This window comes from Urocitellus parryii, chromosome 10 (genome assembly GCF_045843805.1).
Source record: "Urocitellus parryii isolate mUroPar1 chromosome 10, mUroPar1.hap1, whole genome shotgun sequence".
Classification (NCBI taxonomy): domain Eukaryota; kingdom Metazoa; phylum Chordata; class Mammalia; order Rodentia; family Sciuridae; genus Urocitellus; species Urocitellus parryii.
The window spans coordinates 40858024-40885878 of NC_135540.1; the positions used below are offsets into that span (position 1 = coordinate 40858024).

Genomic DNA, 27855 nt, shown 5'->3' on the forward strand with positions numbered 1-27855 from the left:
GGTATCAAATGCAGTTTTATTTCCTCCTAGATGAAAAGTTGTTTTATAAAAGATAGATGGAAACCAAATGTGGTGGTTCGCTCCTGCAATCCCATCAGCTTGGAAGACTGAGACAGCAGGATCAGGAGTTCAAAGCCAGCCTCAGCAAAAGGGAGGTGCTAAGCAACTCAGTGAGATCCTGTCTCTAAATAAAACACGATGTGGCTCAGTGGTTAAGTGCCCCTGAGTTGGATCCCCAATATCTACCCCCCAAGAAAAAGATACGGAAATTGTGACTAAACATAACTTAACAAGGATTTTCACATCATTTTTCCTGAAAACCAAAACAATATTTTTTGATCCCAAAAATGTAAGGAAAATTTCAGACTTGGATCTTTTCCCTCAAATCCCCTTTCAAAACTGGAGGACCTATTCCCACAACTGTTGGGAGTACTGGCAGCTGACTACCCTCCCCAGGAATTGCCTTCACCTGTGGAGAACTACTTAGGATCCATGCAGTGTTAAAAAGCCTCTCCTTCTTCTAGACCTATCTACCTTGGGTTCACTCTGAAGACTATCAGGCCTCCAGAGCTCCCTTCGGAGGTTCCTTGAGACCAAATGACAGCACCACATCTCTTTGCAGTATCCTCTTTGCTCCCTTTTCTTATGTACAAGAGTGATTCCTGAGAGCAATCCCTAATCTCCTTTCTGTTATCTAACCTCCATCTCAAAGTTGGCATCCATGAGAACCCAACCTTCTGCAATTTGGTATGTTTTTCCTGAAGCTGCAGGATGACTTGAGTTTGACTAGTAACTGAAAATGATTTAAGGTTATAGGGAAAGGTATTTACATGTTTGTAATGTTTCTTAACACTTTTATTTTAAATGTCTATTTAAATGAAATGTATGCACTATTTGGTTAACATGGGATATCTAATATCTTATTTCCTATTCTTATTCCAAGTTAACAGACCTATATAGGAGGTAAAAGCCTCTAAGAAAAAAAAATCACTAAAAGTAGTAACAAAATACTAATCTGGGCCCTTCAATAACTATGCTTAAGGGAAGCAAGCAGATTAGATAAAAATATAATACGTAACTGTGCAGATTGTGTTGGGTATGTATATTTACTGGGGAAAGAGAGGATTCATAACCACCATGAATTTTCTCAAAGGAGCCTGTGACACAAAGTTAAGAAATTGGTGCACTGGTTCCCAAGTTGGTCTCTTAGGAACCATCAAGTGAGGAAAAATCACTGGATTTTGTCCAGAGTGTTTCTGAGTGGGGATGGGCTCAGACATTTTCAACAAGTTCTCAAAATGATTCGTAAATAAAATTCAGTGGACCAAAATTTGAAAAATGCTGACTTAAAAAATCAAAGCTTAGTTCTATGTAAGTTTCTATTGCTGGTGAGCATATTACCCTATAATTAGAGACTTAAACAACACAGTACAGTTGGATAGTTTGGCTTCTGGGCTAAAATCAAAGTACTGGTGAGGCTGTGTTATTTTCTGAGGACCCTAGGGGAGAATCCATTTCCTCTCTTTTACCAGCCCACCCACCTTTCTTCACTCTTGCTCCTCTCCCCTTAACTAAAAAGGCAGCAACAACTGCATCTCAACCCATTCTTAAGGGGTCTGCTCTCCCCCTTGCTCCTCCTGTGCCTCCCTCTTCCAATTATCAGGGCCCAAGATTATACTGATTCTACCCATATGGGTTGGTCTCTCTATATTAAATTCACCTGATTAAGAACCTTAATTCTGCCTTCATCCTTGATCCCTCTTTGCCAGGTAACCTAGTGTATTCACAGATTATGGGGATTACAATGTGGGCATTTTGAAGGCGGCCTTTCTTTTGCTTACCATAAATTCCTTTGTCGTGCCCAGGGAAAAGTCTTATTTTCCCCTTAATCTTATGTTTAATAACTCAGTTAATGAGCCCCCAACCCTTGCTATTATAAAATCATCTAGTCAGTAGAATTAATAATTACTTGGAACTACTGAAACTATCGTTTAACTTTCTGTTATCAATAAATAGCACTAGTCAGAGGGGTACCAGCCTGGTAGCTCCTTGAGGTCAAGCATCATGTCATTTTTATTTCTGTAACCCTTGGAACTTTGTTCATTAACTGCCAACTAATCAGCATACAGATAATGAAACTGAATAATTGTGATGGTAATCTTCATGTTTAATTAACAAAACCAAAGTCCTACTCCCTCTTTTAATGATTCTTTTACACAGAGCAGCTAATAGCATGATTCAGATCCTTCTCTCATTGCACTTAGCAATTGCTACTTATCATGAGTATTTAGTGTCACTCTCCTCTCTTATAAGCAAAACTATTACTGCTTAACAACTGCATCCCAAAAGCTACCTTGGATTTCATACTTGCTTTTTTGGGTTAGCCAGCTATGAGATGATTTTAGGCAACTGCATTATGGGTGGGAGAAGCATAGTCAGTTAATATGTGGAGAAGCATAACAGTTAATGTGCTGTTATGGATAATAGGAACTGTCCTGTCATGTGTTAGACCCTACACTGGATTTCGTATACACACATACTTGCCAATTTAAATATTCAAAGGATATTCACACCAAAGGTAGAAAATACATGTTGAATGTGTTCAAGTCCTGATGTAATAATTCTGCCTGTGGCTACCAAGTTCCATTAGAACTAATCCTTTATTTAATCCATGTGCCAGTGTTTTACATCTTTAAGTACTTTCCAAGTTGAATATTTAATGAGCACACAATACCTTTGATATTCCATCTCTTCTATCTCTTGTTCTGCTCTAGCTGAACCTTTTGTCCTTTTAACCTGCTTCAATGCTTGGGTTTCTAATATAATTAGGAATGAGGAATGTAAGGTAGAATTTATACAGGATGTCTATTCTGAAGACTGTGAGTCATCATACAAGTGATTATAGCCTATTTATTTAAAAAATAAAAGCAACCATAAGAAGAAATAAAAGTTTTTTATTAATTTGAAACTTTGCAAATGTAAAATTTTGTTACCTGTCAGTTTCTAATTTTACAGCTATTTCTGATTCTTTGGGCTTATTTAGTGTTTTTGTATTAATTATTCCCCTTGAGAGGCTTCAGATACACTCAATTAGGGATTTTAAGATACAGTCTATTCATAATATGTTCCTAAATCCTATTTGTTTCTTACTTTTGCTAATTATTTTTCCTTTAAATTTTTTTATAGCCTGGACTTATTACCTTGTAAGTTAAGATTTTGTGCATAGTACACTTTCCAATCATATGTAGCACTTTAAATCCCTACTATAAACATCTAAAGGGGCACTAGAAAGATATATTGATAACATGCAGATACTTATTGGTATGTAAAATATATATCCAAGTGTACATTTTTAATTTCTTTATTTAGACTGGATTTTACTTTCCTTATTTGAATGTGAAGTAAACACTGGACTTTTTGGTAACTTTTCAGAACTTTCCTTATTTTAGAATGGATGTGTGAATATTTTATAGATTCATTTAAAAGTGATACCATTTATAATGTTTTCTTAAATGCTATAATGTATTTTAAAATTTGTTTTACATACATAGTGTATTCTTTATACTCTTAAAAAGAAAACTATATTCTATCAGGTCTTTCAAATTTAAGCTAAGGAGGTAGTACTGATAAAATAGACCAAAATGCAGATACTTTACTTGTGGTCCAAGTGACCTAATATGGTTTAAAGACAATTTCTTAAAACACTGTTGCTATTTATTTAGATTATAAATGTCAATTTAATGATATTGGTATTTATTTTAAGAAATACTGGTAACCTTGATTCATATTCATCTGTCATCAGTGATATTCATACCATTCTTTAATGCCAAGTAAAATAGAGTTACTTTACTTCTTCCATACTTTAATAAAGGAAATTTCTCTCTACCTCTTTCCATTCTATGCTCACATTTTTCAGAGTTAAGATAGTTTAGAATTCTAAATGGATAGATAGAAATCCATTTTTAAAATAATTACATTTTTGACACACAATCTATGGGGTCAAACCACAAACATATTTGAGAGTTCCATCAGATTCTCAGTAATTTTAGACAGCCTATGTAACGTGGAACAATAAACTATTCTGATATTAGTGAAATAACTTTTGACTCCCTTCTGTGTTGTAACTCAAACTTTGATGGGCTTTTAATATTCCTAGATATCCGTGGAATACAAGAGTTTTTGGACAAAGTGTCTCAGCAAGGAATGGACGTTGCACTTCAAAAGGTAGAAAACAACATCAATAAAATGATCACCACTCTCTTTGATACCATGAGGATAGAGGAATTGAATCGCTATCGAGACACTCTTAGGAGAGCCATCCTTGTTATGAATCCTGCCACAGCCAAGTCCTTCATTAGTGAGGTAAGTAAAAATCATTATGCAGTTGGGGTATGGTGGAAAAACTAAATACTTTGGAATGAGCCCTGCAGAGGAGTGAAAGTTAAGAGCAGGGTGAGGGAATTAACTGTTCAACTGTCATTAACACTAATGGAGGAAGCACAGCGAATTCTTTGCACATCACATTTACCCCATACTGTCCAGTTAATTGCTGAGAATGTTTGTATTTATGTATATTTAGGCACAAAGCCAGGACAATTTTAAGAAATCTTATGAGGGTTGAAAAGTGCTGTTGACCTGAATAGATCTATCAAGGTAACGAATGAATTCACAAGGGTACAGCTAACTAATACTTAAATTTGCAAGTTAAAATTTTACTTCTGAGAAAAGATTTACTTGAATAGAATGTGATTGCCTAAACATGATTACTTAAAAAAATATATAACAGATTTACTTGTGCTCTGGGAACTCTGTACGAAGACAAGTAATTAAAACTGCATGAAACTAAGCAAAGTGATGACCATTGCACATTTTATGATGCCACATCTTCAACTTTTTAACTGTGGCTGCTAATTTGGTTAGAAGATTTAAAGCTCTGTAAAAATACAGGACTTTCCAGTGATTCTGTTACATCTTTTTATTCCGAAATGCTTGTGATTATCTTGCAAAGGATTATTATCAAGCCATTTTAGCCTTACTTCCATTTTAATTTTGTCTAGTAATAGAACTGATCATGACATTCATATGTCACATCGTGTTTCTAAGTTTGGTGACTTTATTTTGTTCATACTTTTTTCCTCCCTTCAGCCCTATGGTTTCTTTACCTTCTAAGTCCTGTTATAAATTAAGAAGTGTTAGAAGTTCTTTGATGCGCTGTAATAGAATTGTTTTCAAAAATCTTGAAGCAAAATATAAATCACAGAATGGTAAACCTTATGGAAACTATCAGAAATATCAATTTTTTTATTTTAACACAAAATGTTATTATGCAGTTATGGATAAATATAGAACTTTAACATTTTGAGTTTAGAAAATAACTTAATATCATCAAACATTAGATTTTTTCCACAATAGAAAGAACACTTTCAGTTTTAGAATTGATTCTTTCAAGAAACACAAAATATTCTAGAATATTAAAAGCAAGTATGAAGATATTTAATATAAATCAAAATGGAAAAACTGCAGTAAATGAAGTAGCAGCATCAGTGGTCACCAGAGAAGACTTCCTTCACTTTGTATCTTGCGTAGGAATTCACAAAAGTGTTATAACAAGACAAGTGTAAGTCCATCTCAGCTCCTTTCTTGTTATGAGTCATGGAAAAATTACTTAATATTTCTGAGTCTCCATCTTGTTATCAGTAAAATGAGAATAAGATTGGTTTAAGCAGATTAAGAGAATAATGTAGATTAATAAGATATCCTATGGAGTATATTAAAAAGTGGTGGTGGGCAGGGAGAGACCTGGCAGTTAGTAGATATTCAAGAGATAGAAACTTCTAGATCACTTTGTCTAGGGGAAAAAATGGTGCCTGCTAATGTGAAAATTATGTCAAGATGAGCAGACACACCCCTTCATTGTATGCTCAGAGTAAAGTTTTGTGTAGATTAATAGTGGGATGCATGAAGAAGAGCAGTGGTGTATACTGTTGAAATGAGAATTTTTTTTTTTTTAAAGAGAGAGAGAGAGAGAGAGAGAGAGAGAGAATTTTTTTTAATATTTATTTTTTAGTTCTCCGCGGACACAACATCTTTGTTGGTATGTGGTGCTGAGGATCTAACCCGGGCTGCACGCATGCCAGGCGAGCGCGCTACCGCTGAGCCACATCTCCAGCCCTTGAAATGAGAATTTTTACCCCAGATGGCAAAGGCTCTGGAGTGCCAGGGCAACAGTGGATCTCTCTTTAATGAACATTTAGAAGCAATGGGCTGAGAATGGGGGATGGCATGCTCAGACTTTCCTATTGAGAACTGACAGCTGGGGAGCCATGAGGTGGAATGGTTCCCTTTCAGACAGAGAAGATGGAACTGGTGGTGGTGGGACACTAGTCCATAGGAGTGAGAGTCACTCAGGGGCAGACTGTCAAGAGTTCCAGTGGCCAGGAAATGGAAAATCAGAGAATGTGGAGTTTTTAACCTGGATTCCAGGAGATGATGGTATAGTACTGGTTTGCTAGAGCTTCCATTACAAAATACTACTAACCAGGTGTCTCAAACAACAGAAAATTATTGTCTCCCAGTTCTGGAAGCTAGAAGTCCGAAATCAAGATATTAACTAAGTTGGTTCTTTCTCAGAACTCTGAGGGAAGGAGATGTTCCAGACCACCCCCCACCCTTCCTCTCTCTCTCTGGCTGGTAGATGGCTTTCTTCTCCTTAAGTCTCTTCAGATCATCTTCCATCTGCATGTCCGTCCAAACTTTCCCTTTGGAATGACACCAGTCATTTTGGATTAGGGCTCACCCTAATGACCTCATTTTCACTTGATTACCTCTGTAAAGGCCTTATATCCAAACAGAGTCAAATTCTAAATACTGAGTGTTAGGACTTCAGCATGTGAATTCTGCATGGTAGACGGCAATGAAAACAATAATTTAACCCGTAACAGATGTCATTCTTGGTTATGAGCAAACAACCTTATTTGCTCACAGAGGAAGGATTTAGAGTTCAATTTGAAACATATGGTGTTTGAGCCAAAGTGTCCTACCCAGGTGATTATAACTGTATTTTAACAATTTTGTTCCAAACTCCTCTTACTATTTACTGTTTTTCTCCCTACTTATTAATTTCTAAGGTTTTTGTAAACAATAAACTCATTTCATTCTCATACAAAAACCTTTGAGTTGGTATTGTCATTATCCGTGGTTTATTATAAATTAGGCACTCAAACGTTAATTAATTAGTCAAGATGACACAACTAATAAGAGGTAGTTCTGGAACTGATTCCAAGTAGTCTGTCTCCAGAGCCTGTGTGCTTAATCATAGTTCTCAAAAAGGGTGGTTGCAAGTGCACAACTTGAGTTCAGGAGAAAGATCAGGGTTAGAGATGTCAGTTTTTTTTTATTTATTTATTTATTTATTTATTTATTTATTTATTTATTTATTTATTTATTTAGAGATGTCAGTTTTTTAAAAGCAATAAAGATTGATTTATTGTCCAGTTTAACCTACATCCTGTGCTAGGCTGTAGCAATGCTTATGAAGATCCAGTACCTCTCTTCAGGTTTCGAGTCTGGTACCAGGGAAGGAAATAGAATGTCAGCATTAGAGGATGCAGTAAGGGCAGGTCTCACATCCATCTGGAGCTACAGGGCCACCTGTAGTAGTGTGGAACCACCTCAGATCCAGTTTCAGTGGTAAAGTGTGTGATTGTGGAATGATTGAGGAAGGAGCTTGGGTCCCAAAGAGGGTGCGGCTTGAGTTGAGCATTAAAAGACATATGGAATTGGATTAGGCAAAGAAAGGAGAGGAATACAACCCAAGAAGCAGGAAAATCAGAAAATAGGGGAAAGTGGTGGAGCAAGATTACAAAGGGCCAGGGAAATAATGGATGAAGGTGGGTGTGCTGAGCACTCTGTTTAGAGGTTTGGTAATGAAAGTAAAGACAAATTATGGATAATTTTTAAAAAACCCTATATGTTGAATACCAGCAACAGAAAAAAATGGCTCATTTTTAGGAAAAAAAATTGTTGAGCCATTTTATATAGGCCTTGGTATACCAAGCAGTTAAAAAGTATAATTGTAGAATGAAGAGGGAACATTGATAAGACTCTGGTGGTAGAATTTGTGAAACTCTGCCAGGGAAGGACTACCCATGACCAATAATCTAGAATTACTATGATGGAATTATTTTAGACATGTAAAATTTTTTTTCTTTGACCATCCTTGTATTTCTCATAATCCATTCAACCAATATGATTTTGACTTATATCCTTATTTTGGCCGCCTCTCCTAGACTCTCAAATACTTGTAATAAGTTATTGCTTCCATCTTTGTTCCCAAACACATAACATCTATGTATGTGATTTTTCTTGAGAGACTTTTCTGCTTTCCTCTACTCAGTCACCATTTTTCCCCCTAGTAACTTGTCTTTATAATCACTAATTTTTGTCTCCAAGCTGTGAATAAATTTATTCCATAGTTACTATGATTTAAATATGAGATATCCCCCCAAAGCTTCTTTGAATGCAGGAATATTCAGAGGTGAAATGATTAGATTATGAGAGCTATAACCTCGTCAGTCCATACTACTTTGAATGGAATGACTGGGTGGTAACTGTAGGAAGGTGGGGCATGGCCAGAGGAGATGTCACTGGGGTGAATACCAGAAGCCTGAATCTTCTCTGTGACCCCGACTCCACTTACTACTTCCTGAGGCTGCCATAAACTGAGTAGCTTTTCTCCCCTGGATCCTTTTCTCATGATGTTCTGCCTCATTTTGGGCCCAGAACAATGGAATTGGCCGTCTGTAGGCTAAGACCTCAGAAACCACAGGATCCAAATAAACTTTCTCCTCTAAATTGTTCTTGTCAGGTGTTTTGGTCAGAGAGACCCCAAAACAAACAAACAAACAAAAATATAACTAAAGCAACAGTTATCTCACACAGTGATATAGGAATGACAGAAAGAATGTGAGCCACCTCCACATCAACCTAAACTAGCTATACTTTTCTGATCTGCATGGTGCTTCCTGTTTCCCAATGAGCTGTTTTCAGACACTGTCCAGCTTGTTTCTGCTTTCTTATGGGTCCTAGGAGTCCTTCCCCTGCTCAGAGAACAGGCTGACCCTATCTCTGCTGGAAGCAGTTCACAGAAACAGCAGGCAGCTCTGAATTCAAAAGAATGCACTCAGGTTCTACAGACACAAAGAAAAATAGTACCTGACCTAGAGAATTGCTCAGTGCAGTGGAAGAGGCAGTCATGTAACTAAATAATAAAATGTAAAAGAAAAACGCTGTCCTAGTGATGGGTAAATGGGATTCCTAGAATCTGGTAAGAGAATTGACTCTGCTGAAAAGTTGACATGGTCAGGACAATTTTTCACAGAGAAGTTTCTTCTCCAGAATCTTGAAAAGAGAATAAGAATTCATCAGGCAGGCAATGGGGTAAACCGCAATTCAGACTATGTATATTTGTACGCATATGTAATACGTTGACAGAGGTAAAAAAAATCTAATTCAAACAAAGCTTTTTGATTAAAAAAAGAGTTCCTCACTCAATTCTTTTCTTTCTACCTCTGTTTTTTTAAAGAATTACTTATTTTTAATTTTAATTGCATTTGCTTTTGAATATTCTGTGCATTCATATAGCCCAAGCTTTAAAGTTTTAAAAGGTTCACTTCCTGCCACCACTCCTCAAACACGTGTTTTTCTTCTCCTAAAGCATATAACATGTCTCCTGTGAATTTCAGGAACACAACACACACACACACACACACACACACACATGCATACATACTTTTTTAGTCTTTTTTACAGAAATTATAGCATACTAGGTATAAATTCTCCTTCTGGATTTTTTTAACAGGAGATTTTCCCTTTGACATATATGAAGTGCCCCTGATAGTTTTAGTGTTTATATAATATTTCATTAGCTCTTTAATTTTTTTTTCTACTTTTCCTTACTCTGGTGATATTATTCATTGACTTACTATTTTATTTTTTCCTGTTTCTTTTCTGACGTGTTAAATGAAATACTAGTTCATCTACTTCATCCATATTAACTCCTCTCAATGTTACAACAATTTTAAAAAACATCAAGTGACACCAGTATATCTTGATTCATGTACTACCTAGCAGAGACAGAATAGTATGTATAAAGATGTTTTTCACAATTCTACTTTCCCCTCCCAACTTCCATGATTCACAATTTTACTTTTATATATAGTGTGCTCGAAACACATATCTTTTATTTGATAACCATAAATAAAACTTTCATACCTTAGCTAAAAGTCAATTCTATAAGAAAAAAAATCCACCAATATACTTATTTTTTATCACTATTAATATTTTTCATGACATAATAAAATATTAAGGTAAGATTATGTTGATGTTTTTCTCACCTTTAGAATTTTCATTTGAATTATTATTTTTTTACTTTTTCATAATTTCATCTTTATTGGTTGCTTAAGTTTTGAATTCTTATCTTTCTGAGCAAATAAAATTCCCTGATTCCTTCACACAGATCCTTCCCTCTCAGAGCCCATTCTTTCTGCTGTTTTTCTGGCATTTCCTTTATATCTGAAAAATTTGTGGGTCAGAGCAACAAATTCTTGGATCCATGTGTGATAGTTTTTTAGTTTCCTTTTTTTCCTGGGACTATCTTCAAGTAACTTTTTAAGAGCGAGTGTGTGGGAGGTTTAATTTATCACACTTTTCATTTATAAATGTGTATTTATTCTCACTTCATCCTTGATGAATAACTTGGCTAATTATAAATTCCTAAATTAAAAATCACTTACCTCATAACAATGATAGCATTGCTTCATTGTACTCTGGTTCTCAATCATTTAAATTGAGCAGACAGAACATTTACATTTTATTGGAGGCGATACTAGATTTTGCATGTGTGTGATTGTGCTCTCGTAGCTCTACATTACAATGCTAACATTAGTTGCCCCCATTCACCCCCAGAAAGTCCAACTACACCTATTTCTTTAAGACAATTTAAGTTTGTTTGTTTGTTTGTTTTTGGCATAAGAACAAACTGTCACTTTCAGGGACATTTTGCACATGACAGTGTGTGAGAAGTCCCCAAGAGAATCAACATACATCCTCCTTATTCACTAATTCCATATTTAGCAATTTCCCTAGTCACTAAAATTTATGTATAACTCAAAAATCAATACTTAGGGTGATTTTGTGGTCACTTATTTTCAGAGTTGCAAAAATTTGAGTTCTCCAACAGACCATATTCCCAGATAAGGTCAAAAGCCACCCTCTTCATTCTTGTTTCAATTCTCATACTGTAAATAAACAGCCTTCCCTGTCTATTCTGGGCTATTTTTTAAATTTTTGTGCCTGTGCGTGTGTGTGATTTTGCTGCCTAAAATGCCCTAAAAACTGCTGAAGTGCTACACAGTTTCCCTAAAGACACACAAAAAAACTTTCATGTGCCTTACAGAGAAAGGGGCTGTTAGATAAGCATTATTCAGACGTGACTTATAGGACCTTTGACTGCATTCAATGTTAATAAATAACAAAATATAATAAAGTAACTTTAAGTAGAAATGTACAGAATTAGAGATCTACAGGAACCACAATCGGTAGTTCCCCAATGAACAATGCTATAGCATTCACTAATTCAGTCACAGGGAATTTTGTAGAACATTAGCTCTGCAAATGACAAAAATCAACTGTATTCTCAGAATTTTCACATCCTCAGCTCATTTCTACCCTGTGTTGGGCCTGACAGTTCTAAGTATCAAGACTTGTAGAGCTTGGGTAGAGGTCTGTGTACTTAGCCACTGCCCCCTATGATGATATCTAATCTAGGGCTCCTCACACACGTTTCATTACGTATCACTGCAATCTCTGCTTTTTATTTTTCAGTAATTTATTTTAAAATGCCTTTCTATGGCCCCTTTCTTTTTCCTCATGGTCATTGCTTTATATATCCATTCACTGCATATTTTAATGGGATTTTGAGAGTCATCCCTTTTATTTTTCATTGTTTTTGTAGTTGTAGATGGACAGAATGCCTTTATTTTATTTGTTTATTTTTATGTGGTGCCGAAAATCGAACCCAGTGCCTCACACATGCTAGGCAAGCACTCTGACACTAAGGCCCAACCCCAGCCTAAGAATCATCCCTTTTGACCTTCTTGAGTTGAAAGTTCCAAAAACAATTTTTTTCCCCAGATTTTTAGAGATTAAAATTAAAGAAACATAAGAGACTTTTAAAAACAATTTTTATAGTTTTTAAGAACTAATATGAAATCATAACATTTTCAGTCAGAATATACAACATGTAACATTTTGGTCAATTCTATGTTGACTGTTGAGAAAATTAAAGGCCTGTCAGGATCTAATCAATACTGTTCTGTAACTCCTTCTAGCAATGTTCAACACTTCTGCAGTTGGTACCCATAGTAGATGGTAGGAATGGTTGGTGTACCAGACTTTGAAACTGGTAAACGTAAGTTTTCAGGGGGTCAAAGTGGTTCATGATTGTCAGATTCTAAGAGAAGTATTTGTAGAAATTACCTTAGCATGGAGTTTATGATGGATAGAGAGACAAATGAAGCTTGAAGGACATGGATGGATTGGGATAATAGGAAAGATAGAGGAACAAAAGGTTATGAGGAGGGCAGAAAGACAACCCAGTTGAGTAAACACCTAAGACAAGGAGAGGCAGAGGGGAGAGATGCTGGTCAATGAGAGCAATAACAGATCTCCTAACTTTACTGTTCAATATACTTCATAAGTTGGTGTGAAAAATTATTGTAATGTTCAAAGGAAATAATAAAAGTAAAAAAAAAGAGTTTTAAAGAAGAAATTGCTCACTTACCATTGTTATTTAATTGCTGAGGGGAAAAATAGGCATATCAGTTCTGTTTGCATCTTTATTTTTCTGTCCCTGGAGCAATTATGTGGCATTGAGTTAATTATGTTTCCTTTGAAGTCTCAGAAATTCAATACATTAAATATCTACAGTTAGTGCTCCACCTCTTATTTAAGAGTTTCAGAGCTTTATTAAAAATACTGCCGTTATGAAAACAGCTGAGTAAATCAACCTGCTGTGATATCTGCAGAAAATTGTCACAGTGTAAGTGTGAGTGTCCTTGAAATGAATATAGTGAAACAGGGGTGTTTACATGGTTTTATTTTAAGTATGAATTGGAATGAAATTTTGAAAGAACAAGTTTTTGTATAGGAATAGTGTTTCCTTTGTTGTTGTGCAAGTTATATTCTTTCCAGAAAGAATATACAATTCCTACTTAAATAAGAATATTTTGGCCAGGGTTTTCTAGTTTTCAGGTCAAATAAGATATATCAATTATTTTAAAACAGGGAGGTTTAGTATTTGCATGACAATGACTATCATTTCTAATGTAGGATTTTCTCTTCAAATTTTTGGGAAGGAACGCCACTTTTACCTGAGATCCTTTTACTTCACAATAAAAAGAGTAATGTCTTTTATCCCTTACACCTACCTGATGAGTTAGTTTTTGTTCTATTGTACCATATCCTAGGTTCAGAAAGAATAAAATTTGATACTGTCAAAGAACAGAAAGACAATGTTACTTTCTTCAACTACTTTAGCAGTTCCCATAAATAAGCCTCTGGGAAAGTTTAGCATCTAAGTGAAAGTAACTTGTCTCAACAGATTTAGAAAGAGTCTTCCTCAACAGATGACTATAATAGTTATTTAAATAACATATTTTTTCTCTAAATGGAATTACCTGGGAACATTAAGCAATGTATAGTTTTAAAGATGAAGCTATTGTAATGGTATTTTAAAAAGGAAAATATGATAAGAATTCTTTTCCAAAATATATCCATTGCATGAAAATCTCTCTGATCATACTGTGTTAATAGATGACTGTTATGTATTTAAAGTATATTTTTAAATAAAACATTCATAAATAATAGAATGAACTATAAGTATTTACAACTCAACAATGTTATTTACAGCCCACATTAAGACTGAGAAACAGAACATAACTATTATTCCCACATGTTCCTCCTATACACCCCATAGCTATGATCCTTGTCAAGGGCTTTCTGGCTTCTAACACAATAAACTAGTGTTGGAAGCCATGTATGAATTATGGGTCTGTTTGAGTCATCGTAAGGCAAGAAGGCTACTTTTCTGGGAAGTCCTGGGTGAATTCCTTGGATTGAGAAAGCCCAGATTATGCCGACACCTTGCCTTACCTTACAGCCATAGGTTCAAATGCAGCCACCTGGAGATGGATGTAACCTGCCAAGCCCCCAAAACTTTTTCTCACCACAGTCATCCTGTTTTCCTGTAGAAGCCCCTCACTGAATCCCTTTGGTGTGCCTATCCACATAAATGACTACTCGGGCTCCATCCATTTTGTTGTCAGATCCAGTTTTGTCCAGGGTTGGTCACCCACCATTCCCCACTTTAATTAATAAATTTATCTTTAAATTATTTCTATAATTTCTGATTAATTTTCTTAATCCAGATTACTGCCTGCATGGATTAATCATTCTACTGCTGTGCTGGATGCGGCGGGCAATAAACTAGTATTTGATGTTAAACTTTATATGAAAAGAATCATTTAAGAGAAATTGTGGTATATATATGTATGTATACATACATATATACATACATACACACACACACACTGAATGAAATATTATTCAGCCTTAAAGAAGAATGAGATTATGGCATTTGCCAGTAAATGGATGGGACTGGAGAATATTATGCTAGGCAAAATAAGCCAATCCCAAAGAACCAAAGGCCAAATATGTATTTTTTTCTGATATGCCAATGCTAATTCACAATAAGTGGGGGGTAATGATAGAGGTACTTTGGATTAGATAGAGGGAAGTCAAAGGAGGGGTGGGAGTGTGGAAGTAGGAATGACAATAGAATGAAAGGAACAGTATTACCCTTTTTGCATATATGATTACATGACCCATGTAACTCTACATTATGTACAACTAGAAGAATGAGAAGTTATACTCCATGTGTCAAAATGCATTCTACTGTCATGTATAATTAATTAGAACAAATTTTAAAAATTAAAAAAAGAATCATTTAGTATATAATTGTTTACTCCTTTCTTCTGCTCAGCACTGTATCTATGAGATTCTCCCATAAAGTATGTATGAAAAATTCATTCATTCTGATTGCTTCAAAGTATTTCATTGTATCTATATGCCACAGTTTATGCAACTTCTGTTGTTAGTTTTTCCAAGTTTATCTTTTACGAATAATGATTCTTCATACTTTTTTTGCATATGTATTTATTTCTCTGCGGTATGTACCTAAATATAGAATTACTAGTTGGAGAAGTATACATAAGACATGTCATATGTTCACACTGATACTGTTAGTTTTCTGAAGTGTCACTCCAACTTGACTCTTACTGGTGGCAACTAAAAGCGTTCTAATATTCCAGTTCCTCACCAACACTTGTTATTTTGTCTTATTTATGATGGCAGATATGTATTTGATTCAGATTTTCTTTTTAATTTGCATATTCCTGATGAATGATTTTGGTATATTTATTGGATTTTTGGATTTGACTTTTAGGAAGTGCATGTTCAACTTACATTTTTCCCCCCTCATGATTTGTTAGAAGGTCAGAGCATGGCATGCCTCCCAGCCTGCTGTATTCCATCCCTCGTAGAGGTGGCCAACACCAGCCTGGGTTTAGTCCTCTGTGCCTCCTGCCCAAGCACTAACCTGGGCTTGGTGGTGTTGGGTGCTTGGAATGTCAGGGAGGTCCAGGGACAGCCCCATCACCATTCAGTACCTGCACTTCCCAAACTGTTAGGAGACAGCATCCAGAGGTAGGACTGAGAAAAGGCTGGTATCTCTCAAGTGACATCAAATCCCTCATCCCCATTAGCTAGGAATACTGCCAGATACCCAGCCCATCAAGGGCGCTGGCTGGGGTCCTTACAGGGACATAAACTGGTGCCCTCAGTGTTCAGCATCTCCCTTTCCAGCCCCCAACTGAGCAGCCCCCTTAGCCTAGACCTAAGCCATATATATTTGTATATATAATGTATAAGAGTCTATTTCAAATAGCTTCTCCCGCTCTGTCTTTTCACCCTGAAAACAGTGAATTTTGGTGAATGAAAGTTCTCATTTCAAATGTAGTCCAAGTTATTAATTTGTTTTCTTTTATAGTTTGTATTTTGTCTTTTTTTTAAAGTAAAAGCTTCCTACTCAAAGATCATGTTCTATTAGAAATTTGTTTTATTTTAGATGCAAAATGTAAAATATGTTTACATTTAATTATGAAGTTGATCTGAAATTGATTGTTTTGCATGATGGGAAATGGAGGTAAAGATACATTTTATTTCCCATATGGGGGTCATGTGTCTCTGCTTGGAAAAATATTGAGATTTTCCTAAAATGGGAGCTGCTCTGTATTTGAAAAAATAGATTTATTATTCCTGTGCTGCATATGTGCCTAGTTCAAATTTTTTCCTCTAATATGAAGCACATGACTTTAGGAGAAAATGAAGGACTCTGTTCAGAAAATCATTGAAATAAGAAAGTTCCATGACCCCATGATCACAAAAATTAATGGTACTGGATTAATTCAGTATAAGTTGTAACTCTTTCCAAAGACCCAATAGTCAGGTCATCAAGGAGCAGCTATTGGCCAGTCACCCCAAAACTCAGTGACTCCATATAGATAAGATTTTTAGAGTCACATAAAATTCTAAAAAAGAAAGAACTTTAATTTAACTGGGTTTAATAAAAAGTAAACTTCAAACAGGCATTGATTTATTCGTGACTTAATTACATTTTTCTACATCACAATTTTCAATTATAATTGAACCATTCTTGAATCAAGTTTTTACCTTAGCTCAATAAACTTATATTGAACTTTAAAGGGTACTAGCTAATCCACACCTGTGGAATTTTTTTCTTTAATAAAAAATTATCAAATTTATTTTGCTTTCGATTTGACCAAAACTGTGTACAACAGGTCTTGATAATGAGGCCTGAAGAGGCTTCAGGTTCTGCTTTTCTGACTGGAACTCAGTTCAGTTCTCAGAATGCCTCCTTCAACATGGAAACTGAGCAAAGAACAAGGTTCTGATGAGTCTAAAATTGCAAATCAGACATCATCTCCACTGATGGGATGCTAATATTGTTGGACAGTTTGATATGAATTTCTCCCAAGGAGTGTACATGTTATTTAATATTTTTTGGCTTTGTAGCATCTATTATGCTAGTTTTCCCTTTATTTTGCATTACTACACTTTGATTCCATTCTATTTATTACAACAAACAAGAAAATATTTGAACATAAATGAAAGTTGTGTAGTGTTATTTAAAATATAAATTTACTTTGTTTCAACTTTAAAGACATAGAAATTGAAATATTTTCTAACTTATTATTCACTTTCATTCATTCATTTAAATATGTGCAAGTTTAAATATGTGCAAGTCAGTGTAGGAAGTATTGTAGGAATACAATAATGAGTGATACATGATTCTATACTGCAAAGGATATATACTAATAAGGAGAATGGAATAAATGTGCAAAAGAATAAAATCATCAAAATGGAAACAGTTAAATTATTCTCAATTCCTTTGAGGAGTAAAGAAAACAAAATTGTTATCTACCACCTAATCAAATAAATTCTTCAGACAAATAACTAAATTTCTTCTATCTATATCATCCCTATTAAAAGTTTATTTGTTGCAGTATAACTGAACAATCTTGGCTGTTTTCAAAGTCTTAACATAATATGCTGTAGTCTTATCAAGACAAGTCTAGAATGTGAATGAATCCAAGGGCAACTTCATTTTTCTTGAGTTTTCTCTCCATGAAATTGTATCCAAAAAAAAGAAAGAAAGAAAGAAAGAAAGTAGTTTGAATAGACCTAATGATGAATTTGAAGACTGGAATTTGGTAATGTTCAAATGTGAAGACAGCAGCCCTGGAAGGCAAGAGTGTGCCAACATAGAGTAACATTCTTGGTAGCCTGTCAGGCACGATTCATCAGGACTCATCATGATCTGAGTCAAAAAAAAGTCTTCAAAATTATGCATCTTCTTGTGTTTCCTGCACTTTCAGTACTATTCTTGAAGTCAGGAAAATGGTGAGTAGGTGAATTCTAGGTAAACAGAGATATGTTTGTTGCAAATAGCAAATTAGCAATTTGTTAGTTTCTTGTAAATTTTCTTAATATGTAAAATATAGTAAATATATTCTAAAGTTCCATAACTTCTATTTGTAGAAAGAAGTGTAGAATACTCTGTCCTGCCATACTGGGCAGCCATGGCAAATGGATCTTAGTTAGCACAGGAGTCAAAAGCCATTTGCCAAGCCGGGTTACTCTGACTCCATCTCCTACAACTTAATCAATCTATTAAATGCTTACTGACACAATCAATATTTTAGATGTGTAGAGGAGCAGATCTTAAGGTATTGCCACTCCTGAAAGTTTGTTGAAGAGTTAGCTAGTCCCCTAGGTTAGAATTCTATTCAGACATTTTTCTGACTGTAATACAGATAAATAAAATGAAAATCAACTGCCTGGATGGAGAACATTAAAAAGATTCATTTGATTTTTCTAGCAAAACCTTTTTATATTGAATTTGTAGCTTGAGGGTTGAAGATTAAATTTAGAGCTGTTCATCAAGTAGTAAAACTATGTAAACATGTACATACATTCAATTTAAAATACTAATTACCTAAACAGGTGGGGGATTTTTGTTTGTTTTTTGTTCTTTATTTTGTTTTGTTTTGTCTTTGGTAGGACAGCATTTAAACTGTCAACCTAAGTAAAAATCAGAGATTCTCCAAAGAAAATAATAATAATTATTTGGGCATAGCTTAGCATTGCAATGGGAATACATGTGCTGTAGTAAAAAAAAAGTGTATTCAAAAAGATTGAAGTAAGGGGGAAAATTTAAAGGCAAAAATTAGGAAGATTACATACAATATTTTCAAATAATAATCTTTGGCCATAAGGGTTAATAACAAGAGTGGTTTCATTCTGGGGCTAAACTATAATTTTTTTTTGTAATTTGTTCTTTTTAGTTATATATGACAGTAGTATGTGTTTTGACATATCACACATACATGGAGTATAACTTCCCATTCTTGTGGTTATACGTGATGTGGAGTTAAACTGGTCATGTATTCATATTGAACATAGAAAAGTTATGTCCAATTCATTCTACTATCTTTCCTATTCCCATCTCCTCTCCCTTCCCTTCATTCCCCTTTGTCTAATCCAAAGTATTTGCAGAAGGACTTTTTGCATAAAGTTGTGGTAGCCTTTCTGGCTCTGTTAGTCTTTTGTGATGGTTACTACCAGGCGATCACATAACATTCTGCCTTTATTTAATTTCTTTGTTAGGATAGAAACAAACAATTCCATTTCGATTCTGACAAATTTCACACAGTTAATACTTGAAACTCAGAATTAATAATTTGGATTTAAAACAATGGGTCTGAAGGGTATTCTTCCATGAATGAAGAGAAGTAGAATAGAGATGATGAGATGAAAGTTCACAAGGTATATATGGAGCAGGAGAGGAGAGGGAGCACAGGCTATCTGAAGTAGAATTCTAGAATACCAAGTCAGAAAGGAAGGTGATAACAGATTAGTAGGTGAATACTGTGAACATCAAAGGAGACAGAGGATAATGGCAGAATGAACATGGAATCTGGATTCAGGTTCTGCCTAACTGCAGCATAGCTCTGGCTTCTCATCTTGACATCAGCTCTGCTGAAGCTTTGGACCACATAAGTCTTTGTTGTAGGCAGATGTCCTGTATATTGTCATATGGCCATGCCTTCACCCACTAGAGCTCAGCAGTACCTGTGCTAGGTATGGCAGGAGATAAACTGCCATCTGGTTGACAGTGTCTGATCTACAACTGTTTGATTTATTCTCATGGAATTTCATTGCTGGCATTTGAAAACTGTTTTTCATTTTGCTCCTAGTAACAGTTAACAAGCATTTTTGAGTTCTTTTCATGTGTCTGACACTACTAATTACCAGACAGGTTATTGTGTATAATCTTCCATAAATCTAGTGAAATGAGAATAAGAATATCATCATCCCATAGATGAAATATTAAAGGAATCACACACAAATATTCATTTATCTAGATTAAGTAGATTATGTGCATATTATTGTTTTTAGCTAAGTAATAATTTCTAAATTATATACTATTTTTTGACATGTTTGTTATGGAATGCGTTTTTGATAGTATAACTGATTTGCAAGTAACATTTAACTTTTTTTAATTTTTTAATATTTTTTTATTTGTAGATGTACACAATACCTTTATTTTATTTGTTTATTTTTTTATGTGGTGATAGGGATCAAACACAGTGCCTCACACATGCTAGGCAAGTGCTCTACCACTGAGCTACAACCCCAGCCCAACATTTAACTTTCTAAGAGAATTTAATCAGGAAGGTTATGTTGTGGTCTTAACATGTCATCTAAGGGTCAATCAGTGTGCCTGGAATTTTTAGCACAATTTTTAGTGAAAAATAAAAAGGAATGAATCATACACAATTTGATAAATACAACTAATTGGCAATAAGAAATGAGTTGACTCAAACATTATAGATATAGTTTTAATATTGTAAAGTAGTTGCCAGAGGTGATGACAAACTTGGAGTTTTTCTTACATGTCAGACACTTCTCTAAATGTGTTTTACATACTTTCACCTTTAGTTACCACATAAAACCTATTAGATACAATGTTTGGCCTCATTTTACAGAAAAGAAAACTGAGGCATAGGTTGTGAAACTAATCCATGTCATGCAGCAAGTAATAGCAAAACAAGTGTATATCATTAGTAAAGAATACATTGTGTTGCCTCCCCAGGTCTTCAATGAAAGTGAAAAGTCATCCCAACATTTCACTCTGAACAGCATAGGGAGTTGGTGTGCCTACTCCTATAAAATAATGTATATGGAGAATATGTAAACTTTTATAAAATCTATTTTATCTTTCATAATGGAGGAATTGAGATTGTGGATTTTTGTCATTTGTGTCCAAAGCATTGACAGAAACAGGATATTTGGGCTAAAAAATTAAAATTTAGTTGTAGTTTATATTCATATACTATGGCAAAAGGAGGGAGAAAGATGGACAGATAAAGAATTGAAGAAATATATTATGACATTAAGGAGTTTGGGAGTAAAAGGAATTGTTAGGATTCCAGTGATTCATGAGATAGTACTTACTTATTGGAATGACAAGATCACTAGAAATGCTGAATGTGTACTTTCACTACCAAGAATAATGTATATGCCACTTTAAGAAGTTCATAAAATTCTTCAACCCCACATTGTATTTGTGGAAGAAACAGCTGGCAAGAATGACTCCCCCATTGCTAGAATTCACCTGTCCTGAGCAAGTCTAAAAGAGCTGCAGAACTGAAAAACTAGGTCTAGAAAGGGGTATGGGATTCAAAATATTTCTTAGCAATACAAGTTTGTAATTTCTGGGAGAGCCTGATACCACTTCTCAGCACAGCCCAGGCCCTGTCTCGGTGAACCTGACCTGAGCTCAGTGTCACTACAAACAAAACATTTCACAAATGTTTGGCAGAAATGAAATCACAGTTTCAAGAGCAATTTAGATGTGATATGTAGAATTCATGTTTTACATCCCTGTAACTGTTTTTGATATTATAATCCTTAGGGTATTTCTAAATTATCCAGCCTCTGTTCTATCATTGCTGTTTTTCAAGATAAATTGATGGGTTTGAAAATAAACTAAGACTATACAATAAACACATCAACCTAGCAGGCCAGCCTGCTATACACATAAAATTTATGTTTAAAAAACCTTTGTCTAAAATTCAGAATGACTGCTATTGGTAGAGTATAGAAATTTGGTGATAAATCTTTAATGCCATAAATAACAACATAAATAACTGTTCAGTATAAGTAACTAAGAAGGTTTTCAATTAGCACACCTATTGAATTGTATTTCAAATGGTAGCTATTTGCATTTCTTGGCCCATTTGCCTGAGGCATATTCATCTTTGAAGATAATAAGAATAAAGGAATTATTTCCTGGCATCCCCACTAACTTTTTGGAACACTGGTTCTCTCTAAACTGTCAGCACCAGATCCCTGAGGCTTTTCAAAAACCTCCACATTTCCTTTCACCTTTCCACAAGGATTCTGGCATTGAGGTTGTTATGTCAATGATCCAGATGCTCCAGATGTTTCTTGGAGGTGAGTGCTACTTGGGGGAAAATTCATAGGTCATTTTCAAACTACACTGATATTGTCCCGTGCCTCGTGACCACAGCAAAATGTCCCCTCCATCCTAACAGCATTCCCAGGCTTCCCAACACTAACCCTTATTTCACCAGCACGGCTCCCTTACTTGAGTCAGAAACAATAGTCTATTGTGTTCTTTTCACATTCTAAAACACTGCCAATTTTATATTTTATCTATTTTTTTTATCACAACCCCTTTCTCTATGATGTTTAGCACTGAGACATATGGAACCTGATACTATAATCTCAGACTGATGCTGCCACCTAGATTCTTAGAACCTACACCAAATTTGGGGTCTCCATTTTACACAGTATGCAGGGAGGTTAGAGGTCAGACAATATCTCCCAGAGGATACGTGTATCTAACTAGGGCTCCAAGGTGTCAGCCCCCAAGTGTTCAGAAACATTCTCTTACAATTATAAGTTCCTAATGCAAACACACCACTGTGTACCCACCAGGACAGTTTTTCAGACTTAAATTGATATAGCTGAGCTGGCTCAGTGGAAACCATTCTGGAGATCCCAACATAAAAGGATTCCTAAAAATGTTTTTTTTTGTTGTTGTTGTTTGTTTGTTTGACATAATTACTTCATACTGTGAAGGAGAAGAATTCTGATAATAACCAGGGAAGCAAAAAGTAAGGACATGACAATATGGATTTTTAAATATCCCTATGAATGACTGTTTTTTTTTATAGCTTTGTGTAATGATCACATGTGTCTGTAAGTCTTAGATTTCATAAATCTGTACCAGTAATCTAATTATTGTCTTCATTAGACTGTAAATTTCATGAATCAATTTCCTTATTAATTAAACTTTAAATTGCATACCGTGTGCAATCCAATATATTATATTTAGCAATCTCTAAATGGTAAATTTTTGCAGTACATTTTTCTCCAGAGACTAATAATTGTAGTTCCTTGACTTTGAGAATTTTAGATGTTACTGGTTTAAATAAGAACGGAGCCCTGTAATCCAGTTGTATCCTTTCCATCCTTCAGTAAGAATGTTTGCCTAACATGGAATTTGATTTTCAAGTTAATTAAATTTTAAAAAATGCTAAACCAAAAAGCTAATCACAATTTATCAAAACAACTGAAAGTAAGAACTTGTCCTCACAATGATTCCTCCTCTCCCTAGAGTTTTGATCACTTCTGGACTAATTACTACAATTTCCATGAAGAGACTAAATGAAATAATATTTTTAAAATCAAGTCCAATTCCCTTATTTTTTAGTTGAGGGAAGAGTAAAAAAGCTGGTGAGATATAATTATATTTATTTATTTGTAATAGTATTTTAATTATCCAACTGGAGAAGTAACTGTTCACAACTGGTATAGACTGTAAGATCCAGAGATCCAGTTTTTATCTCTGAACAAGTAGATGGTTGTCTTTTGTTGTTTGGGTTTTTTTTGTTGTTGTTTGTTTGTTTGCAGAAAAACATGTGAAACCAGTGTTGTAATGTTGTGAGCTAGGAATATCAGCTGGTGACTTGGACAGGACCACCTAGAACTAACATCTCTCAGTACTGTTACATGCAGGATCTGATTCCAGGCTCTTGCTCTTTAGTTATTTATTTCCATCTCATTCCATAAGCAAACAAACAATTAAATTGATTTCAAAACAATACCTGCAATAAAATATTATAATTTAAATATAAGGACTAAAGAAAGGATGAACTAAAAGAATATTAAGTTTTAGGAAAGAAAGTAACATATTGCAATATAGTTTAAGATATTTCTCCCAACAAAATGATAAAAACATTGAGTTCAGGTTTATTGTAAATGTCATATCCTCATTAGTATCTGACAAACTGCCTACATACAATTGGTGCTCAATATATACTTAATAGTTTGTTTCATTCATTTGAACAAAATATAGACCAGAAAGGAAATGATTGCCTTGCATTGAATGAAACCATTTTCTTTTTTATTCATGAAAACCTGCCCTGTGAGAATCTTGACACAATTGCCAAGGTCGAGGAAATGGCACGATTCTCAGATTTCTTTATTTCTGGGCTGATTTTAACACCTGGAGGAATAAACCATTGAAAATCTTTTATAATGTCCACTGTAAAGTTTGGGCACAGTCTCACAGCTCTCAGCATGTTTGTTAATTTCCAAAATTTAATTCGAGCCCTTATGGGATGGAATTGGCTTAACTAATATCTCTTTAGCAGAAATGAACTCCAATCTGACATATACTCACTAATTATTATTATTTCTTAATTCTCTTAGAATGTAAAAGATGAAAGACTAAAATGTATTTTAATTGACCAAGGAATTTCATACCAGGGAAGCACCTTATGATCAGCAGCTGTGTAAGCAAGGGGTGGGTTGGAGGTATTGGAATCTGGCTAAGAATTCACATAGAAAAGTGCTGGATGTGCTATGAACGTGCTCAACTGGTGCTCAACATCCAGCATATTTAAATGAGTTGAAGGCTTACTTTTTCAAAGTGCTCAATTGGGAGTCCTCAAGCCCTGGTGCCTATTAGTTGAATGCTAATTAACTTTTCCTTTTCATATGGTTCACTTCTTTATTAAGCAGACAGATAGCTTTGCTGTTCATGTTTTCAAGTTGAACCTGTACTATCCATGAGGCATTTAGAGATCTACATTTATTTTGGAAGGGGAAACTATCCTAGCAACTATTCTGTGAATCTTTCTTTGCCATCCACCCCACCCCCATCTCCCTGAGGTTTTCATATGCTCCTATTTCTCAGCTTCATTGTCTTGTTTGAAGCTGTTTTGAGAAGACAGAAGCAGCAGAGCTTGCTGTGTTATTTGATCCGATATCTTTTTATCCCTGATGCATGGATATGATATTTCCCACATGTCTTTTCAATCATTCTAGTAACATTTTCTTCAGAAATAGTTTTGAGATTTAGTTTGAGTTTATAAAAACTATGGATTTGTGTTATGTTCCTTAATATCCACTTTCACCTTGGGTGAACATATTAGTACCTTCCTTTTTAAGTTGGAAAACTGAATTACATAATGTACTACATAATAAATAAGAATACCATTAATTAATTTTCTTAAGATTGAATTTGATATTTGTATTTTAAGGATGCAATCTTGGAAAAATATACTATGCCTTTTAATTATCTCACTATTGCTGCAAATTGAGATGAAAGTTTAAATGGTTATTATTTCCTGTAACAATTTCACCATTTTTTATAGGAAGATGTTGTATACATTGGGTACATTTCTTAACACATTCAGGTGAGGTCATAAATTCCTTTTGCATGCTTTTTAAAACAACACTGAAGTTTGTGTGGCCATGTGGTAGTTAACCTGATGCAGAGGAGACTTGTAAAGACAGCAACCATGAAAATGCAGGGCCACCAGTTCTTGCCATCTTGCAGGAAGTATTTGATAAAAGTTGCACACAGTAGCAGGGAAGAGTGAACACCAAAAATCCAAATAACCCAATCAATAAATAGGCAAAGGAATTGAACAGGCACTTCACAGAAGAAATACAAAGGTCAAAAATTATATGAAAAAATGTTGAACATCTCTAGCAATTAGAGAAATGCAAATCAAAACTACACAGAGCCATCTCACTCCAGTCAGAATGGCAGTTATCAAGAATACAAGTAGCAACAAATGTTGTCGAGGATGTGGGGGAAAAGGTACACTCATACATAGCTGGTGGGACTGAAAATTAGTGTAACCATATGGAAAGCAGTATGGAGATTTCTCAGAAAACTTGGAATAGAACCACCATTTGACCTAGTTATCCCACTACTCATCTTATACCCAAAGTACTTAAAATAATATACTACAGTGACACAGTCACATCAATGTTTACAGAAGGTCAATTCACAATAGTTAAACTATGGAACCAAACTAGATGCCCTTCAACAGATAAGTGGATAAAGAAAATGTGGTTTATATAACAATGGAATATCACTCAGCTATAAAGAAGAATGAAATTCTGGCATTTGCCAGTAAATGAATGGAAGTGGAGAATATCATGCTAAGTGAAATAAACCAGTACCAAAAAACAAACAAACAAACAAACAAAAAAGACTAAATGTTCCCTCTGATGTATGGATGCTAACCCACAACAAGAGAGGGTAGTGAAGGAAAGAAGTATAGAAATTCATTGTATTAGACAAAGGGAAATGAAAGGAAGGAGGAAGGGAGAGAGGGATGGGAACAGGAAAGACAGTAGAATGAATTGGCCATAACTTTCCTATGCTCATGTATGAATGCATGACCTGTGTAATGCCATATCTTGTACAACCACAAGGATGGGATCTTAGTTGGAATGGGTTGTACTTCATGAATGTATAATATGTCAAAATACACTATACTGTCATGTATATCTAAAAACAACATTTTTTTTTAAAGAAAGAGAATAGACATTCAGAACAGACTGAATAGGTCAACTCAGGATGGTCAACATGGCCCTGACAGAGTTGGAAGTTTTTAAGGGTTTTGTGTCCACTTGTTTATGCCTCAATTTCTCATCCCCCTTAAGGGATTCATTACCCCTTTGAATAGCCCTCAGCAAATTGGCTTTCTGAGAGTGGCATTAACCTGGTCACAGTAGGTAGTGATGGCAGGATCTGGGAACTATAGTCCCTTAATGGGTTATAATTAACTATGGCTAGGGGAGCTTCTGACACAGCAGGTCCCATTGTCTAAAGCTTGTCTGCTTCAATAAGTTTCCTCATGATTTTAAGTAATAGCTCCATAAGGGGTTATAATTACCTATGGCTTGGGGACAGTTGGACATCCCAGCTCCCATTCTCTTTGATAAAGTTTCCTTTTATCCCCAGTCCTGTAACCTGTGAACTCAATGTGATGCATATGTCCAATTTCCTCCTTATAAGTTATTGCTCTTCACAGCCCTTCCCACTACCCACCTGCTCATGGCTGCCTAACCTACTAACAAGTCCATGACTTTGAACATCACCTAAGTCTATTTTGTTCATTGTGGTTTTTTAATGCGCTGGGTACAAAGAAGTATCTTTTTTCCTCTGATTACCAATACAAGGTCTACTCTCAGGTGAAGATTCCTTAGGAACATTCATTGTAAAAGGGAAAAAAAAGGCAAGCCAGAGCTTTACCTGTCAAAATACAAACAATCAAAGCCTTTATTTCAGCTTAATTTCTGATCTTCTATGATGTTGTGACAAATTGTTCAAATACAGGTTAGGGAATGTTTAAGTAAATAGAAAAATAAAATCCAGTGTACTTCACACAGCAACCCAGGGAAGAATGCACAGTCTTTATTTCAAGGTGAACAAAATAGTATTTTAGTAGTCTCTAAGGCAGGATCAATGCAGTAGTCTCCTAACCCATCTCCCAGCCATGTCCCCAAGACAAAAGTACTTTCTGGTAGGGCCATATCAGGATTTCTCAGACTGTAAGCTATTGAAAGTTGGTTCTTCTAATGCTATTCTGAATTGGGTTCTCCAAGCTACCTTCTGATTTTAATGGGCTTTCATATACTTCTACTGTAAAGAAAGAATAAGTTAGTTAGATGAATAAATCTTTTATAAAATATTTGTCATATTCCAGTATTTGTGAAAGAGATACAAATTGCACTGGGACTCGATAAATTTGTATGAGG

General features: G+C 35.0%; 1 protein-coding gene across 3 annotated transcripts in view; it reads left to right on the forward strand.

The window, feature by feature from the left end:
* Positions 1–27855, forward strand: part of Grid2 (glutamate ionotropic receptor delta type subunit 2) — a 1404794-nt gene that overhangs the window by 701631 nt on the left and 675308 nt on the right. For all 3 annotated transcript variants that reach the window (XM_077803456.1, XM_077803455.1, XM_077803457.1), the window contains one exon: positions 4157–4362. In XM_077803456.1, coding sequence (XP_077659582.1) covers positions 4157–4362 — 206 coding nt within the window. The remainder of the gene's footprint in view (positions 1–4156; positions 4363–27855) is intronic.